At 43.6% G+C, this 17,994-nt stretch overlaps 2 protein-coding genes across 2 annotated transcripts; both read right to left on the reverse strand.

Moving 5' to 3' along the window:
* Positions 1–354: 354 nt before the first annotated feature.
* On the reverse strand, positions 355–4,184 carry vtcn1 (V-set domain containing T cell activation inhibitor 1). The gene is made up of 5 exons (XM_083681708.1): positions 3,895–4,184; positions 3,594–3,658; positions 3,074–3,439; positions 2,247–2,498; positions 355–1,669 (listed from the first exon to the last, which is right to left on the reverse strand). Exons 1-5 carry the CDS (start codon positions 3,924–3,926, stop codon positions 1,554–1,556), a joined length of 831 nt encoding a protein of 276 aa, XP_083537834.1. The 5' UTR covers positions 3,927–4,184; the 3' UTR covers positions 355–1,553.
* A 3,760-nt stretch (positions 4,185–7,944) lies between these two features.
* On the reverse strand, positions 7,945–17,241 carry LOC310813614 (uncharacterized protein). The gene is made up of 7 exons (XM_083682674.1): positions 17,195–17,241; positions 16,868–17,056; positions 9,449–9,559; positions 9,103–9,291; positions 8,795–8,937; positions 8,481–8,587; positions 7,945–8,336 (listed from the first exon to the last, which is right to left on the reverse strand). Exons 2-7 carry the CDS (start codon positions 17,049–17,051, stop codon positions 8,171–8,173), a joined length of 900 nt encoding a protein of 299 aa, XP_083538800.1. The 5' UTR covers positions 17,052–17,056; positions 17,195–17,241; the 3' UTR covers positions 7,945–8,170.
* Between the last annotated feature and the right edge of the window lie 753 nt (positions 17,242–17,994).

Genomic DNA, 17,994 nt, shown 5'->3' on the forward strand with positions numbered 1-17,994 from the left:
CCCAGTAGTCTAGCCGTCCAATAGGGAGCCGTGTATAGGTCTTGGGCGTGGTCTAGAGGGAAGTGACCAGGAGGACACGATCGACCTGCACTCGGTTAACCCGACTCTCAAACCTAACCCTTATCTTAACTAACCCCTTAACCATAACCCTAATCACATTTAACCAATTCAACATCAGTTTGCATGTCGGGCGTGTCCTCGTTGAGTCCTTTCCCAACCCGTGTAGCACGACAGCGGGGTAGACTCTCCAAGCCCTCAGAGGCATGACAGACCAAGCCGCGTCCCTTCCCAGTGAACAAAAAGTTAAAACATTTATTTTTATTTTTTTTAAAGACGTTTAAAAGTCGCCCCACTTGGACGTAGAAATCAAAGCATTTGCTCAGTGGTTCTGTTCCCCGGCCCAATCACATTTTGCTCTGCGGCTGCCCTCTACCTACGTACTGTCAGGTAATGCACATGTTCAAGGCTGTCAAATATCAGTATTACCAGCTGACACCTGAAGCCAAGGCCACTAATAAGTGTGACTAGGGACTTTAACAGTGTTCTAGAAAAGGCTTCCTCCATGTAAAGATCGAACGAGCAGCGTATTTCTAAAATGGTCACCTCTCCTTGGCTTTCATCAACAACAACAATGTTAGGTGTATTTGGCACATTAGAAAAAAAACATATAATTCTTACTGAACCAACTTGCCATAACACGTGAATGCTTGTGAATTTTAACTGTTGATGGTGATGCCTGTCTAACTGTCAATCAATCAATCAATTTTACATAGACAAATGTGGCAAAGTGCTTCACAACAAAAACAATACGAAGCAAAATAAACAATAAAGGGGGGAAAATAAAGGGCAGAGTGGCAAGGAAAAACTCCCTGATAGGAAGAAACCAGACTCCAGGGGGACCCATCCTCCTCTGGCTGATTAGGTGTTGAACAGTAAACTAATGTGGTGTGGTGCAAGAGTTCAGGGGTCCATAGTAAAGGGCAGAATATAGGGTGGTACAAATCATAATAAACTTTAACATTACTTTTAAGAGTTGAATAACTCATGTCTTGACTCTCAGGTTTTATTGTAATTTGTTTTTGTTTCTTATGCTAGTGTGATTTTGTGTTGAATGGTGCCAATTAAGACTTTTTAGAATTCAAATTCTCTGCCCAATAAAGAGTATACAAATATTGATATTTGTATTCAAATTATTGTTCATAAAGTAATATCAGATTTCAGAGAAGACTGATTGTATATTTATATGTTTGTTCATTTTTATTTATCAGTTCACATCTGTTGTTGTTTTCTGTTAATTCCTTATACAGGCTCGTGGATGGTGCATAGCTAACTCACTTTTACGTTGGTGGCGCCATCTACTGGTATGACAGACCATGCTCACAGTGCACGAACTAGACCAGACAGCATAAACACCAAAACCTTTAACCTTCCCCGCATCCTCCACTCACTTCTTCTCGAAAAGGCATTGGAGGAACATAGATCAGGTTAGCTAGTAGATCCAGTCTGTGTGTTCAGGTTAGCTAGTCGATCCAGAGTCTGTGTATTCATGCTAGCTAGTTGAGCAGGTACATCCAGAGAACAACAGTTAGGAGCAGTTGTATAAGCGACGCCAGCTGAGACGACGATGCAGCGTTGAAGGTGAAGAAGGTCTTATCTGATATCTCTGTGCCTGGGGAATAATCATAGTGTCACATTACCTCAGTAATATTCTTACAGTATCAGGTTACTCCCATAGTCACTCTTAATTACAGAATTTCTCTTTCATGGCATGTTTTCAGAACTGCTATAATAGGTAGTTGGAACCCTCTGCCTCCACGGCTCCCCCTTTATTTGTCAACAAAAATAATAAAAATACAGACTGGGAGGCAAAGTATGTTCTTGTATCTTGTTGTAATTATTTGGATGACAACACCCATGTAGCTCACAGCCAACCCGTTTTGTATGCAGAGTAAAGATCACATGAAGAGGGTTTAGGTGTCGTCAGAGTCACACAGAGCAATTTGCCAGCGCTCTCGATACTGTAGATGATCTATCTGGAGCTGGCCACTGAGGTGTCATCACCTGAGTGAGGGACTTGTGTAAACGTTGTCTAACAAGGTGAGGTGTTACCCTACAGCTTTTCATTTTCCAACAAAGTTTCCTTGGGTAAAATAAAGTTCCTCTAAGTCTTAGTTTATCTTTATACCTGTATTTGCACAGCAGAAGACTGTTTACTTTGAAGTGAAAGGGTGTCGACTGCACTGTACCTGTCAGGGTTGCCTTGGAGACGGACATCACCAGAGGGTTCTGGATGAGACAGGTGTAGGTTTCGTGAGTTGTGATTGACTGCAGGCTGCTGACCAATCGGAATATGCCAGCAGAGTTGTTGAAGAACCGCGTGGTGCCATTCAGTTGGTCCCCGACGTGGTTGGTCCAGGTCACGTTGGGTTTAGGGAACCATTTCTGCGCCTCTGCGGTCAGATTATTCCCCGTCAACGAGAACTTGGGAGCAGAAAACGCTGAGGTGGATAGAATGAGAGATTCATTTGCAACAAATTTGCAACACAAATATCTGTTTAGACCAACAATAAAACAAATCTAATCTTATCTAATTTGTCATACACTACATATGTATACACTGTACATTATATTAGAAATGACATATATTGGTTCATACTGTATATTATACTGAATGAAGGAATGCTCTTAAAAAGGAAATAACATTAGGACATGGTGATGTAGCTGGTGCCAAAGAGAGAGAACCTACCTTGAACATCATTAGTATTCTGACCTCTTATTAATCTTTGTTACAACGGCCCTTATCAACAATGCTAAGAGTGAGTGCAATGTCTTGACCTTGCATAGCAGCCACAGCCATACCCCTAGTGGCCATGTTGGAAAACAAAAACAAACCTTTCCTTCCTCTCTACCTCCCTGCCTTGAAGTCATCTCTGATCTACAGCAACATGATTGGATCAGTCAAAGCAAGATCCCAGCTGCATTGCTTTCACCAATCAAGTCATGTCAGATCAGTCATTTCTTCACGGACAGGAGGAATGAAAAGGAAGGAAACTAGAAAGACTAGACCTCTCACCTGCTACCCTGAGGTTAATATTGACAATCCCCCAACCACTAGGGGCGCTCACATGGCAGCTGTACACCCCCTGGTCACTCACTCTGACCCCCCTCAGTAGCAGGGAGGCATTGCCCCCAGCGATGACATTAGGGAACAGCTGCGTCCGGTCTTTAAACTCAACATTCTGCTCCTTCAGCTCTGCAGATCCCCCCTGGTATTGGTACACCACTCCACTTAGACCCTCCTTCTCCCAGGTGATTGACACCTGGCTGGCCTGCGGGGCCCCGCCCTCGCTGGTGGAGGATAGGTAGCAGCTCAGAATGACGTCGTCTCCTAGGTTACCGATGGGCGATTTGTCACTGCTCTCCACGCTGCCTGGATTGCCTACAGGGTAACATGGATCCGGAAGGATTCTGTCATGACTGAGTACACATACACACACACTCACATGCACACACACACACACACACACACATGCGCGTGCACTCACACGCACACATGCACGCACACACACACAGGGACAATCAACAGTACTCACCTGCAAATGTCAGGGCCAGAATGAGGATAATGATAGCAGCAAATACCACAATGAGGACGATCATACTAGAATAGAATAGAATTAAATAGAATAATAGAGTAGTTGAGTAGAATACAATAGTGTCATACTTAACATAAAGAGGAGAATAAGAGACTATCAGAGCTGGTCAGTCAACTGCTCTTATTGTACAGACAAGAAACCCTTACACAAATGCAGACTGCACACACATATGCACGCATGTAAGCATGCATGCGTACACACACACACACACACACACACACACAAATGTAATAACACAAACCTCCAGAAGATGACCTGTCCAATGGAAGCCATGGTTCCGTGTGTGTGTGTTTGAGATGGATAATAGATTTCTCCAGTTGCTGCTCCTCTTGTCCACACCGTGTGACGAATGCAGAACCATCTACAATCCTTGAACAACACCTACTATCCTCATGAGTCCAGTCCACTACTGCAGCTCTGACCCGGGCTTTACTTCCAATACGTCAATACTACAGTTAGCAATCTCAAATATATACCCAAAATATAGACATTTAATTCTTGTCAGCAGTCGCGGTGGACGCATTTAGACATTAAGCCTTCCCCGGCACCGTCTATAAGTTCACACTGCCAGAATAACAGTTATGTACAGGGGAGGCTGGTGGAGGTAGAAATCAGAGGACGGGCTCATTGTAATGCATGGAACGGAATTAGAAATGGTATCAATGAGGAATGGTAAACACACTTCTCATTCCATTCCATGCATTACAATGAACCTGTTCTCCGATTTCTACCTCCACCAGCCTCCCTGATGTAGTGAAGCGTAGTCTATACACCAATGCCCTGAGGCTAGGGAGGGGACACTGCTCCTTGGGTCAATATTGTCTCTCAGGTGTGTGCTTACTGATGTAACAGATAGTACTGCAGGTATTCAGTCAATATAGCATATTACCACAGCACAGAGGTAACGGGGTAGAAACATGTTGTTATAATTTATTGACACATAATATGAATGTGATATGTCCTCCCCTGAATGATCCATTATAAATATGTCTGAAGCACGAAATGTTTGGGGGAAAAAAGCTAAGATGAAGCTAAGCTATTGCAATAATGATGACTACACAGATGTAATAATAATAATAATAATAATAATAATTGATTGCATTAATATAGCGCCTTTCTTGACACCCAAAGTGAGAACTTACCTCATCACTACTGTGTGTAGCACCTACTTGTCATCAGTTGCCACTCATCATTTGAGAGCAGAGATGGGGACTAGAGTCATAAAAAAAAGCCACAACATGTTTTGACTCCTGAATTCCCCTACCCAACCAAACTGCTGATGGCATATACTTTCACATCCCACTTCTCTTAACATATTGTATGGCCAGATTACCAACCGGGCACTTTTGTAGTAAAGAGACTCAATAATCCTTCAGCTGAACTACAGCAACCATGCATCGAGGCCATGATCTGCCCAAGAATTTGTACTCTCTGGTGTCCAGGGTAACCAATACGCTTGTGCTCCTGTCCATCTTCTATGTCCTACAGAACATTTTAAACATGGAGTTCTTGTGCTTGTGCTGGAAGGGCAGCTTCATTCACCGCATGGTGTACCTAGTGTTACCTCCCTACATCATCACATTCATCATGATGTTTACTGAATCTCTCTACCAGAGGGCTTTCTGCAGGAGTACATGTCACTGCTGTGGCAATTGTTGCAGTAATTTGTTACATTCATTGTACAAATGTACAAATGTACATAGCGTTTTTCTGGATATCTACTGCTTTCCTGGACGGTGACTGGTATTTGTGCCATATGACCAACATCAGCGGCAACTCAACTCAACTGGTAATTCCATGTAAAGTTAACCTAACCTCCAAGGAGAAACTCTTCGTCACTGCTAAGAAGACTGACCCAGCCGTAAGTATCAACTTGAGGATTCTATTATAGAATGCTGAGACAAGAAAAAAAGGGAAATGTGTTAAAGGTCAAATTCAAGAATGTAAACAAATGATAGTTAGCATTTTCAGTTAGTTATTGGTTATTTTCAATAGTTGCATAAGCATATTTACCAAAAATGTCTACAAAAAATGTTACATATTATTTAGATCTGGTAATATCTTGCAGTTTAGCCTGTTAGTATAATCTGTTTTCTTTCCTAGGTAATTGGCCTGTTTTTGTTGGTCTCTGGTCTTTTTCTCTGCCACTTTGGTAACCGTTGCTTCGTCTGTATCAAGAGACTCAGTGGTTCCTGGTCCTGTCTCTGCTGTCGTGTGCCAAACATTCCAGCATGTGACCAACTCTGCCCTCCATATTATAAATGGTTGTATGAAGAGAGTCTGTCTGAGCAGGTAGAAAGTCATTTGAAGACAGAGCTGATAAGAATGGCAAAAAAGAGGGCAGAAGAAATCTGTCAACCACAACTTAAGATCTTGGATGAGGAGAGACACAGACCAAGGGGAGCGGCTGACACAGACACAAATGTTGCGAACGCTTGGCAAAGAATTTCAGACTCTTATTTCTACATGTCAGATGAACCCTGTGAAGAGACAAACTCTGGTTTGAGAGAGGGTTTAAAAACACAAGCTGCAGACTTGGCCGTTCTTGTAAATGAACCTTGCTGTCAACAGTTTCTTCAACAGAGTGGAGAAGCAGACACTAGTGCCCCCTCCTGGCCGCATGTGGGACAGGGAGACCCTGCATCTACAGACATGCAGGGATTGTTACCATAGGACCATGTTGTAAAGCAGGATGTTCTTTATTTCTAAATCCCCTAACCCTGATGATAACCTTAACGCCAGCTCTAACCCTGATGATAACCTTAACTGCAACTCTAACCCTGATGATAACCCCAACCCCACCCCTAACCCTAATGGTAACCTTAACCCCACCCCTAACCCTGATGATATCCTTAACCTCACCCCTAATCCTGATGGTAACCTTAACCCCACCCCTAACCCTGATGATATCCTTAACCCCACCTTTAACCCTTTAGGATTTAGTCCCAGTCCCTCTCTTGGAGTCCAGCAAATTCTCTGTGTCTGTGTTGTCATAGATCTGTCCCTCAGACATCTCCATGGTCCACCACAGTCTCAATGATCATATGACTCTACTAGGTGATCCGTGCAGCAGTCTCCTCATTGGAGAGAATTAGAGAGATACCCAGTAGGTCTGGGACTTGTTACATAGGACTAGAGTCTTACCAGGCAGGCAGAGAATGGAATGTGCCGTTTACTTGTTTTGGATTTTATAATTTGATGACATTTTTCAACAAAACAAAGGAACACACATGCTTCCTCTTCCACATATACAACAGACAGTACAATGACACATCTAAAAAGCTTAACCATAACAGAGGTCACCGAACACGATCCCCTCTACCACCCTCACCACTAGCCCAAGTCGTGCAAGAATAAAGATGTTGATAACATGTGGTTATATATGTGTATCTTTTGTTCCTCAGAATTTTTTTTTTTTTCAGCAACTCTGACACACATGGTCACTGTGATCCCCTGCAGTACTATTTTGGCATTCCACTCTTATACTTGTGCTTCTGGTGCTACTAGATAACTTTATGAAATGGAACCACTACTGCAATATGGTCTGGACTTCTGTTTTGCTGTTCTGTTTTAAGACCAGAATTTGTCAGCCCGCCTGATGGCACCTGACTTGCTCAATGTCATGAACACGCATCTTTTATCGCTACTGCGTCCGTTGTGCACTGGCTGAAAAGAGAGTCCTTGATATGTACCCCGATCTTTAGCTTTTCGGTGGCGTAGCTGGTTTACATCTGGTAGTCTGGCGGTGGTCATGTGTGTTGGTAATACAGGGATGCAGGAGAGTCTTTTGAGCAACAGTGCAAGGAAGCAACACTGGTTGCAACAGCATGCCCTTGGTACATATAGGATAGACTATGTAGTGTATATACAACTAAACAGTCCCCTTGGTACATATAGTATAGACTATGTAGTGTATATACAACTAAACAGTCCCCTTGGTACATATAGTATAGACTATGTAGTGTATATACAACTAAACAGTCCCCTTGGTACATATAGTATAGACTATGTAGTGTATATACAACAACAAACCTACTTCTAGCTTTGGTCATCAGGGATGGCAAATCTCTTTCAGGGAAATCCTAACTGTGACTACAGAATGAATATTACACTGGAGGTCAATATGATCAATGTAATAGGTCAATGCTGTACCATTATTTCACGCAAATTATGATCTTCAGCCAGTTCATAACCACCAACACATGACTAGTATGTCTGTACCACTAATACACTTACTGGTACTTCTGTAGACTCTCAAGGACAAACTGTACATCAGACTATGAGAGGGAGTCAAAATCTGAAAAAACTTTATTCCTTCAGACAAAAAAACAACAACAGAGAAATCATGAGAATTCCAGGGGAATGCAAGCGATAGAAAACATGTTAATACAATATTTGGGTAATTCAGAGTTAGAGAAAGAGAGAGAGAAAGAGGGAGAGAGAGAGAGAAAGAGGAAGAGAGAGAGCACATACACATGTTAAGAATGTAACCACGCGCTACTGTGAGCTGCAGGTTATCATTCAGGCTCTTTCTCACAGATCCAGTTGAAATTATTGAAACAATTGATGTCATTCCAGTTCTTCTCTAAGTCTTCATATACACTGCTCGATATGTGACCACAGTCCTCCTCCCCGTAAATTGGATTACCTCCACCATTATCAGGCTGTGGAAAACCCCAGTACCTGAACGGTCAACAACCAGACACCATGGTTAAAACATGCTCTGTAATGACATCACTCAGAAGTAAAACAGAGCTGAGTACAGTCCAGGCTGTTAAATAGGACTGGAGCCGCTTGCCACGGTAGTTACAGTTCTGTATCTCTTACCCTGTGGTCAGTGGAGTACCGTCCACCCACGTCCAGGTCCCCTCTGTCTCTCTGTCACTCAGACCAATCCAGTGTAAGGTTGGTTTGGTGAGCTCCGTGAGAAATATCTGTTTTTGAGAAAGATGTTGTTGAAGTGGAAATAGGACAATAGGCTGTCCCTGAAGATTAATCATCTCTCTCCCTCATAACCTCCCGTTTCTCTCTCTCTCTCTCTCTCTCTCACACACACACAAACACACACACACACACACACACACACACACACACACACACACACACACACACACACACACACACACACACACAGCCCCTACCTGTTCCTTATTACTGTCTATGATCACCAGGTCTGCTCCTCTGTCTCTGCAGTCCTGTCTGCTCTCCTCCCAGGGTTTCTTCTGAGTAGAGAGGAAGTAACAGCTGCAACTAAACATCCTCCATCCTTCAGCACAGGTTGTCTCTGCAAGACACCAGACAAGAACATGAATTTACTCCCTCTTACAGTAATACAGTGTGGTCTCACTGAACACTGAACAAAACACACACCAACTCTTTACACTTTATTACCAACTCAGTTAAAACAACACACACACACACACACACACACACACAAGTTTACGCTCACTCTGCTCTAACAAACTCTGAAGCCGGTCTCTCTCCTCAGTCAGGTTGTTGTAGCTGGTCTGTAGCTGGTCTCTCTCCTCAGCCAGGTTGTTGTAGCTGGTCTGTAGCTGGTCTCTCTCCTCAGCCAGGTTGTTGTAGCTGGTCTGTAGCTGGTTTCTCTCCTCAGTCAGGTTGGCTCCAGTCATGTGATCTGCAATGTAAAAAGAAAACTACTACTACAACACTCTTAGGCAAAACTATATAAGTACTATATGATGTAAGTACTACATCAAAGTTTCTCACCGACTGTTACTGTGTTACAGATGCTGTGTGTTATAACTATGAGTGTCTGAAGGTACCAAACTCACAGTGGAGGTAGAGGCCTATGAGTGCAGCCAGTAGGAGAACACACAGCAGCCCCAGACACACTGCAGCAGCTCTGGAGGATCTGGCTCTCCTCTCTGAGCCCTCAGGACAACCTGAACACAGAAGAGAAGAAGAAGAAGAGAGGAGAGGAGGACACCTGAGGGTTTAGTCCCAGTCCCTCTCTTGGAATCTGTTGAGTTGAAAGTGTCTGCGTTGACATAGATCTCTCTATCTGAATTCTACCTCCACCAGCTTCCCCTCCCCTGATCATACACATCTCTCTCTCTTTCTTTCCTTTTACTGTCTCCTCAATTCTTCCCATCCGCTCTCTTATTCTCTCCATCTCTCTACTTTCTCTCTCTCTCTCTCTCTCTCTTTACCTGAGGGTTTAGTTCCCGTCCCTCTTTTGGAGTCTGGAGAGTTGAAGGTGTCTACGTTGGCATAGATCTCTCCCTCAGACATCTCCATGGTCCACCACAGTCTCAATGATCATATGACTGTACTAGGTGATCCGTGCAGCAGTCTCCTCATTGGAGAGAATTAGAGAGATACCCAGTGGGAGTTTGTTATATAGGACTGGAGTCTTACCAGGTAGCGATTGTGATTGGCTGTTGATAAGATGTGTCTAACTTTCTTTCCCAGCAGTGTCTTCTCTTCATGTTGTTGACCAAGTTTACCGCAGGTGATGCGTTTACGGCCTATATTTAAATTACCTTTAAGAGAACCTTTTATTTCTATGTCTATCTCTCTTCCTCGCACTCTCATGGCTTCCTCTATTTCTCACTGACATACCTTCCCACACCTAGCTACGTCTAGCAACAAGCAGCTCTCACAAAGTGACACACATTCAAGTTAATGTCATTCATCACTCTCTCTGAGGCATAAAAAGTTGTTATCAGCTTTTGAGAAGTTTTTATGAAGTATTTATATGAAACAAGTCATAATCTGGTGCAGAGCAAATGATTAAATTGTGATACATTGAAATTGTTGATTGATTCTGTCCTTTGGTTGAAAATGCAGTCAGATCAGTGAGTATATGGACAGGCAAGAACATAATACAATACTGTGTCAGATTGAAGCAATAATAGTGAGATACAATTATTCCATCACCATTTCCATCACCCTCCATCTGATACAAAATCCAGGTTAAAAGGACACATATGGAGTTAAAAACCTGACTTATTACATGTAATATAATATACACTTATTTAAAAGCATGTTTTTACTTTTTGACTCATTTCATGCATAATTGTTTTAATTATTTTACAGTACGTATCAGCTAAAGTGCATAACAAGCAACAGAGCAGATAATTGGCAACAGATTATACAAGACAAGTACAATTATAGAACCTTCTTTAATTACTTCATCATTTCCTCCGCTACATCCCTACTCCACCCCTGCCACACCTCTACCACTACTACTACATTCCTCTTACTTCCCAACTGCATCCCTACTACAACTCTACTACGACATTCCTCCTACATCCATACGACACTTCTACTACTACAATCCAACTACACCTCTACTACTACAATCCTACTACACTTCTACTACTACAATCCTACTACACCTCTGCTACTACAATCCTACTACACCTCTACTACTACAATCCAACTACACCTCTACTACTACAATCCTACTACACCTCTACTACTACATCCCTACTCCTACACCCCTCCTACTACACCTCTACTACTACATCCCTACTCCTACACCCCTCCTACTACACCTCTACTACTACATCCCTACTCCTACACCCTAACTACACCTCTACTACTACACCTCTACCACTACACCTCTACTACTACACCCCTACAACTACACTTGTACTACTACATCCCTTATTAGGGAAGGGTCATTGGGGCAGCACGGCCCCCAGCCTCCCCATGACTGTGAGGGGGGAGAGGGGGTTGTGGGGGGTCGACTCCCAGGAGCTGGCGGGTGGAAGACAGTCCCAGCCAAACTCCAGCCTGCTGCAGACACACGGGTACTGACGGTCTGCCCAGCACGCCCAGTCCACTGCCCCTCTCACCGACTCCCAGCGCTCTGACCTGTAGAGGCACACACACACACACACACACACACACACACACACACACACACTAAGACCATGCATCTGACACACCACACACACACACACACACACACACACACACACAGACTAGTGTATGCAAGTGCACACGCATGCATGCATACACAAACACGCGCGAGCACACACACGCAAGAATACCCACACAAACAAAAGTAAACACTCGCAAGCACACACACACACACACACACACACACAGACACACACACACACACACACACACACACACACACACACTTGGGCGTCCTAGTAAATGAATCTTGCAGTTTCTTCAACAGAGTGGAGAAGCAGGCACTAGTGCCCCCTCCTGACCGCTTGTGGTACAAGGAGACCCTGCATCTACAGACATGCAGTAGCATTCAGCTGCCTGAAACTCCTCAGACTTCAGTGATTTGGGGATTGTTACTATCGGACCATGTTGTAAAGCAGGATGTTCTTTATTTCTAAACCCCCTAACCCGGATGATAACCTTAACCCCAGCTCTAACCCTGATGATAACCTTAACCCCACCCCTAACCTTAATGGTAACCTTAACCCCACCCTAACCCTGATGGTAACCTTAATCCAGTGTTTCTCAACAGGGGTGCCGCGGCACCCTTGGGTGCCGTCTGGCATCCTTAGGGGTGCCGCAGAAACGTGGCTGACACTAGGCTAATATAGTGAAATTGAAATAAATGAATGCATCATTTTGGAATCTATCTTTTAGCTGTATCATACAGTTAAGTAAATCGAGGCACACATCAGAGAAAATAGTTCGGATTAATTTTCTAGTAGCCTACCGACGCTGCAATCAGTGTTTGGAAAGTAGGCTGCATGACGTAGGCAAATACTTTTATTTACAGCGCGCGATATCGGATGAGTTGTCATAGCGTTGTGCAGCGGTTAATTAGCCAGCAGCATGGACACGTTTTTGAAAAGAAAAGCTCCACAGTCTGATATATCTGAATCTGAGCCCTCAACATCGTCATCGTGTGGTCAGTCAGTGAAGGAGGTAGTTCACCTCCAGCAAGATGAAGAAACGACAGTATGATGACAATTACCTCACGTTTGGATTCATCTTCACTGGAGAGCTGTCATGTCCTCTCCCCCTGTGCCTGTTATGTGGTATGAAATTGTCCAACCAAGCAATGGTACCCAGCAAGTTGAAAAGACATCTGACAACCAATTACCCATCACATGCCAACCAAAGTAGGGAATACTTTGTTCGTTTGAAAAGCGAACACAGCCGACAGGAGCAGGTGATGTTCAAGTGTGCGAAAGTCTCAAACAATGCACTGGAGGCTAGCTATCTGGTAGCCGAAATAATAGCTAAGGCTAAAAAGCCTCACACCATTGCCAAATCAGTAATAATGCCAGCCTGCACGGCTATTGTAAACAAAATGATAGGCCCACAAGCAGCTAAAGAGATCGCAAAGGTACCACTTTTGAACTCTACCATTGGAAGGCGTATAAATGACATGTCGGCAGACATAGAAGACGTGGTCTTAGAGAAAATAAGGCTATGTGGGAAATTCTCTCTGCAAGTTGATAAATCAACAGACGTGAGTGGCCACGCACAACTTTTGGGATTTGTGAGATTTATTGATGGAGGAGAAATTCGTGAGAATTTTTTATTTTGCAAGTGTTTGCCGCACAAAACAACGGGAGAGGAAATATACCGTGTCACAACAGAGTACCTTGAACAGGGAGGTCTAAGTTGGAAAAATTGTATCAGTGTCTGCACCGATGGCGCTGCTGCGATGACCGGCAATGTCAAAGGTTTCATCAGCAGGATCAGAGCGCAAAACCAAAATGTTCGCACAACGCATTGTTTCCTTCACAGGGAGGCACTTTACCGAAATATCTTTCAGATGTACTGGACAGGGCAGTGGACATAGTTAATTTCATAAAGGCGCGACCGTTAAAGTCCCGTCTTTTTTCCATTCTATGCGAGGAAATGGGAGCCGAGCATCAGAGCTTGTTGCTGCACACGGATGTCCGCTGGCTCTCATGCGGAAAGTGCTTGGACCGACTGTAGGAGTTAAGAGAAGCATATAAAGAGTTCATTGCAGATGCGCAATGGTGCGCGAAACTCGCATACCTGGCTGATATATTTAAGCACCTCAATGAACTTAATTCTAAAATGCAAGGTAAATTGCGTGGCTTCAAGTCTAAACTCACTCTCTGGCGCTCTTGTGTGAAACAGGGGAGAGTTTAGATGTTTCCCCTGTACAGTGCACATCCAAACAGCAAAAAACTTTCTGGCCTTATCTCTCAGGATCTGCAAACCCTTGACGAGACATTTAATAAGTACTTTCCAGCTGAGACCTTTGCTGGTTTTGACTGGGTCCGTGACCCTTGGAATTCGTGCGCTTTGGAGAGCGCAGCCGACCTGCCAATGCAGGCACAGGAGCAACTGGCAGAGATGAAAGAAGATCGTACATTAAGGATGAAATTTCAAGATATGACATTGGATACATTTTGGATATCATTGGAAAAGGAATACCCGATAGTGTCAAGTAGTGTCGTTGACATACTGTTACCCTTTTCCACGACATATGTGTGTGAACTGAGCTTTTCGAGCTTAACCTGCATCAAGAACAATAGCAGACGTATGAGCGCGGCTTTGGAATTAATCAAAACAGCGCCCGCTCTAACACGATCAAAGAGAATACGCGGGAGAGGTCCACTGTTTGAGGCGAAAAAATACAACGTTCCCAGAGGAATAAAAACGAAATAAAAATGAAATATCCCAGTGTTCCTAACAAAACAAAGAACCCAAAACCATTTCAATGGAAACATCGGACTTTACCTTGGAACATAGCGGACGCATGAGCGCGGCTTTGGAATTATTCAAAACAGCGCCCGCTCTAACACGATCAAAGGGAATACGCGGGAGAGGTCCACTGTTTGAGGCGAAAAAAGACAGGGTTCCCAGCTGAAAAATGAATAAAAATGAGTTCCTCACAAAACAAGGAACCCAAAACCATTTCAATGGAAACGATCGGACTTTACCTTGGAACGTAGCGGACGTATGAGCGCGACTTTGGAATTTTTCAAAACAGCGCCCGCTCTAACACGATCAAAGAGATTACGCGGGAGAGGTCCACTGTTTGAGGCGAAAAAAGACAGGGTTCCCAGCGGAAAAATGAATAAAAATGAGTTCCTCACAAAACAAGGAACCCAAAACCATTTCAATGGAAACGATCGGACTTTACCTTGGAACGTAGCGGACGTATGAGCGCGACTTTGGAATTTTTCAAAACAGCGCCCGCTCTAACACGATCAAAGAGAATACGCGGGAGAGGTCCACTGTTTGAGGCGAAAAAAGACAGGGTTCCCAGCGGAAAAATGAATAAAAATGAGTTCCTCACAAAACAAGGAACCCAAAACCATTTCAATGGAAACATCGGACTTTACCTTGGAACGTAGCGGACGTATGAGCGCGGCTTTGGAATTATTCAAAACAGCGCCCGCTCGAACACGATCAAAGAGAATACGCGGGAGAAGTCCACTGTTTGAGGCGAAAAAAGACAGGGTTCCCAGAGGAATAAAAACGAAATAAAAATGAAATATCCCAGTGTTCCTAACAAAACAAAGAACCCAAAACCATTTCAATGGAGACGATCGGACTTTACCGTGGAACGTAGCGGACGTATGTGCGCGGCTTTGGAATTATTCAAAACAGCGCCCGCTCTAACACGATCAAAGGGAATACGCGGGAGAGGTCCACTGTTTGAGGCGAAAAAAGACAGGGTTCCCAGCTGAAAAATGAATAAAAATGAGTTCCTCACAAAACAAGGAATCCAAAACCATTTCAATGGAAACATCGGACTTGACCTTGGAACATAGCGGACGCATGAGCGCGACTTTGGAATTTTTCAAAACAGCGCCCGCTCTAACACGATCAAAGAGAATACGCGGGAGAAGTCCACTGTTTGAGGCGAAAAAATACAACGTTCCCAGAGGAATAAAAACGAAATAAAAATGAAATATCCCAGTGTTCCTAACAAAACAAAGAACCCAAAACCATTTCAATGGAAACGATCGGACTTTACCGTGGAACGTAGCGGACGTATGAGCGCGGCTTTGGAATTATTCAAAACAGCGCCCGCTCTAACACGATCAAAGAGAATACGCGGGAGAGGTCCACTGTTTGAGGCGAAAAAAGACAGGGTTCCTAGACTAATAAAAACGAAATAAAAATGTAATATCCCAGTGTTCCTATCAAAACAAAGAACCCAAAACAATATCAATGGAAACGATCTGACTTTACCTTGGAACGGACGTATGAGCGCAGCTTTGTAATTATTCAAAACAGCGCCCGCTCTAACACGATCAAAGACAATACGCGGTAGAGGTCCACTGTTTGAGGCGAAAAAAGACAGGGTTCCCAGAGGAATAAAAACGAAATAAATATGAAATATCCCTGTGTTCCTAACAAAACAAAGAACCCAAAACCATTTCAATGGAAACATCGGACCATAGCGGACGTATGAGCGCGGCATTGGAATTATTCAAAACAGCGCCCGCTCTAACGATCAAAGAGAATACGCGGGAGAGGTCCACTGTTTGAGGCGAAAAAAGACATGGTTCCCAGCGGAAAAATGAATAAAAATGAGTTCCTCACAAAACAAGGAACCCAAAACCATTTCAATGGAAACGATCGGAGTTTACCTTGGAACGTAGCGGACGTATGAGCGCGGCTTTGGAATTATTCAAAACAGCGCCCGCTCTAACACGATCAAAGAGAATACGCGGGAGAGGTCCACTGTTTGAGGCGAAAAAAGACAGGGTTCCCAGCGGAAAAATGAATAAAAATGAGTTCCTCACAAAACAAGGAACCCAAAACCGAACTAAATGCACTTTAAAAATAGTCCATATTTATGTAGCCCATATTTAGTATTTAGTTTTTAGTATTTAATGCTATAATTGCACTGTCCTATAATTGCACTGTCTGCCTTACCTTTTTGCACCTCACCTAACTGCAAAGACTTTTACAACTGCACCTCGCCTGTTTACAATCCTGCTGATGTTGTATGTTGTATGTGTATGTTATGTGTGATACCTCTATGTCTGTACGCTACTTGGAACCTGAATTTCCCCCTGGGATAAATAAAGTTTCTATCTATCTATCTATCTATCTATCTATCTATCTATCTATCTATCTATCTATCTATCTAACAGAGAAATCATGAGAATTCCACTGAACAAAACACACACCAACTCTTTACACTTTATTACCAACTCAGTTAAAACAACACACACACACACACACACGCACACACACGCACACACACACACACACACACACACACACACACACACACAGGTTTACATTTTCACACTCACTCTGCTCTAACAAACTCCGAAGCCTGTCTCTCTCCTCAGCCAGGTTGTTGTAGCTGGTCTGTAGCTGGTCTCTCTCCTCAGTCAGGTTGTTGTAGCTGGTCTGTAGCTGGTCTCTCTCCTCAGCCAGGTTGTTGTAGCTGGTCTGTAGCTGGTCTCTCTCCTCAGTCAGGTTGGCTCCAGTCATGTGATCTGCAATGTAAAAAGAAAACTACTACTACAACACTCTTAGGCAAAACTAAAGTACTACATCAAACTTTCTCACCGACTGTTACTGTATTACAGATGCTGTGTGTTATAACTATGAGTGTCTGAAGGTACCAAACTCACAGTGGAGCTAGAGGCCTATGAGTGCAGCCAGTAGGAGAACACACAGCAGCCCCAGACACACTGCAGCAGCTCTGGAGGATCTGGCTCCCCTCTCTGAGCCCTCAGGACAACCTGAACACAGAAGAGAAGAAGAAGAAGAGAGGAGAGGAGGATACCTGAGGGTTTAGTCCCAGTCCCTCTCTTGTAGTCTGTTGAGTTGAAGGTGTCTGCGTTTACATAGATCTCTCTATCTGAATTCTACCTCCACCAGACCTGTGTAACAGATGTGGTGAAAGAGATCATACACATCTCTTTCTCTCTCTCTCTTTCTTTCCTTTTACTGTCTCCTTTAACTGATATCTTCATCAATTCTTCCCATCCGCTCTCTCATTCTCTCCATCTCTATATTTTCTCTCTCTCTCTCTCTCTCTTTACCTGAGGGTTTATTTCCCGTCCCTCTTTTGGAGTCTGGAGAGTTGAAGGTGTCTACGTTGTCATAAATCTCTCCCTCAGACATCTCCATGGTCCACCACAGTCTCAATGATCATATGACTCTACTAGGTGATCCGTGCAGCAGTCTCCTCATTGGAGAGAATTAGAGAGATACCCAGTGGGACTTTGTTATATAGGACTGGAGTCTTACCAGGTAGCGATTGTGATTGGCTGTTGATAAGATATGTCTAACTTTCTTTCCCAGCAGTGTCTTCTCTTCATGTTGTTGACCAAGTTTACCGCAGGTGATGCGTTTACGGCCTATATTTAAATTACCTTTAAGAGAACCTTTTATTTCTATGTCTATCTCTCTTTCTCGCACTCTCATG

The sequence above is a fragment of the Argentina silus genome (genome assembly GCF_951799395.1).
Source record: "Argentina silus genome assembly, chromosome: 12".
NCBI classification, from domain to species: domain Eukaryota; kingdom Metazoa; phylum Chordata; class Actinopteri; order Argentiniformes; family Argentinidae; genus Argentina; species Argentina silus.

Coding starts and splice junctions, on each gene's coding strand:
- vtcn1 (XM_083681708.1), bottom strand. CDS start 3,926: ATGGCTTCCATTGGACAGGTCATCTTCTGGAG. Junction 3,659..3,894: donor GGACAGGTCATCTTCTGGAG/GTTTGTGTTATT, acceptor ATTCTATTCTAG/TATGATCGTCCTCATTGTGG. Junction 1,670..2,246: donor CTCCAAGGCAACCCTGACAG/GTACAGTGCAGT, acceptor ATTATTCCCCAG/GCACAGAGATATCAGATAAG.
- LOC310813614 (XM_083682674.1), bottom strand. CDS start 17,051: ATGACTGGAGCCAACCTGACTGAGGAGAGAGACCAGCTACAGACCAGC. Junction 8,938..9,102: donor TCAGAGTTTGTTAGAGCAGA/GTGAGCGTAAAC, acceptor GGTGTCTTGCAG/AGACAACCTGTGCTGAAGGA. Junction 8,588..8,794: donor TAGACAGTAATAAGGAACAG/GTAGGGGCTGTG, acceptor TCTCAAAAACAG/ATATTTCTCACGGAGCTCAC.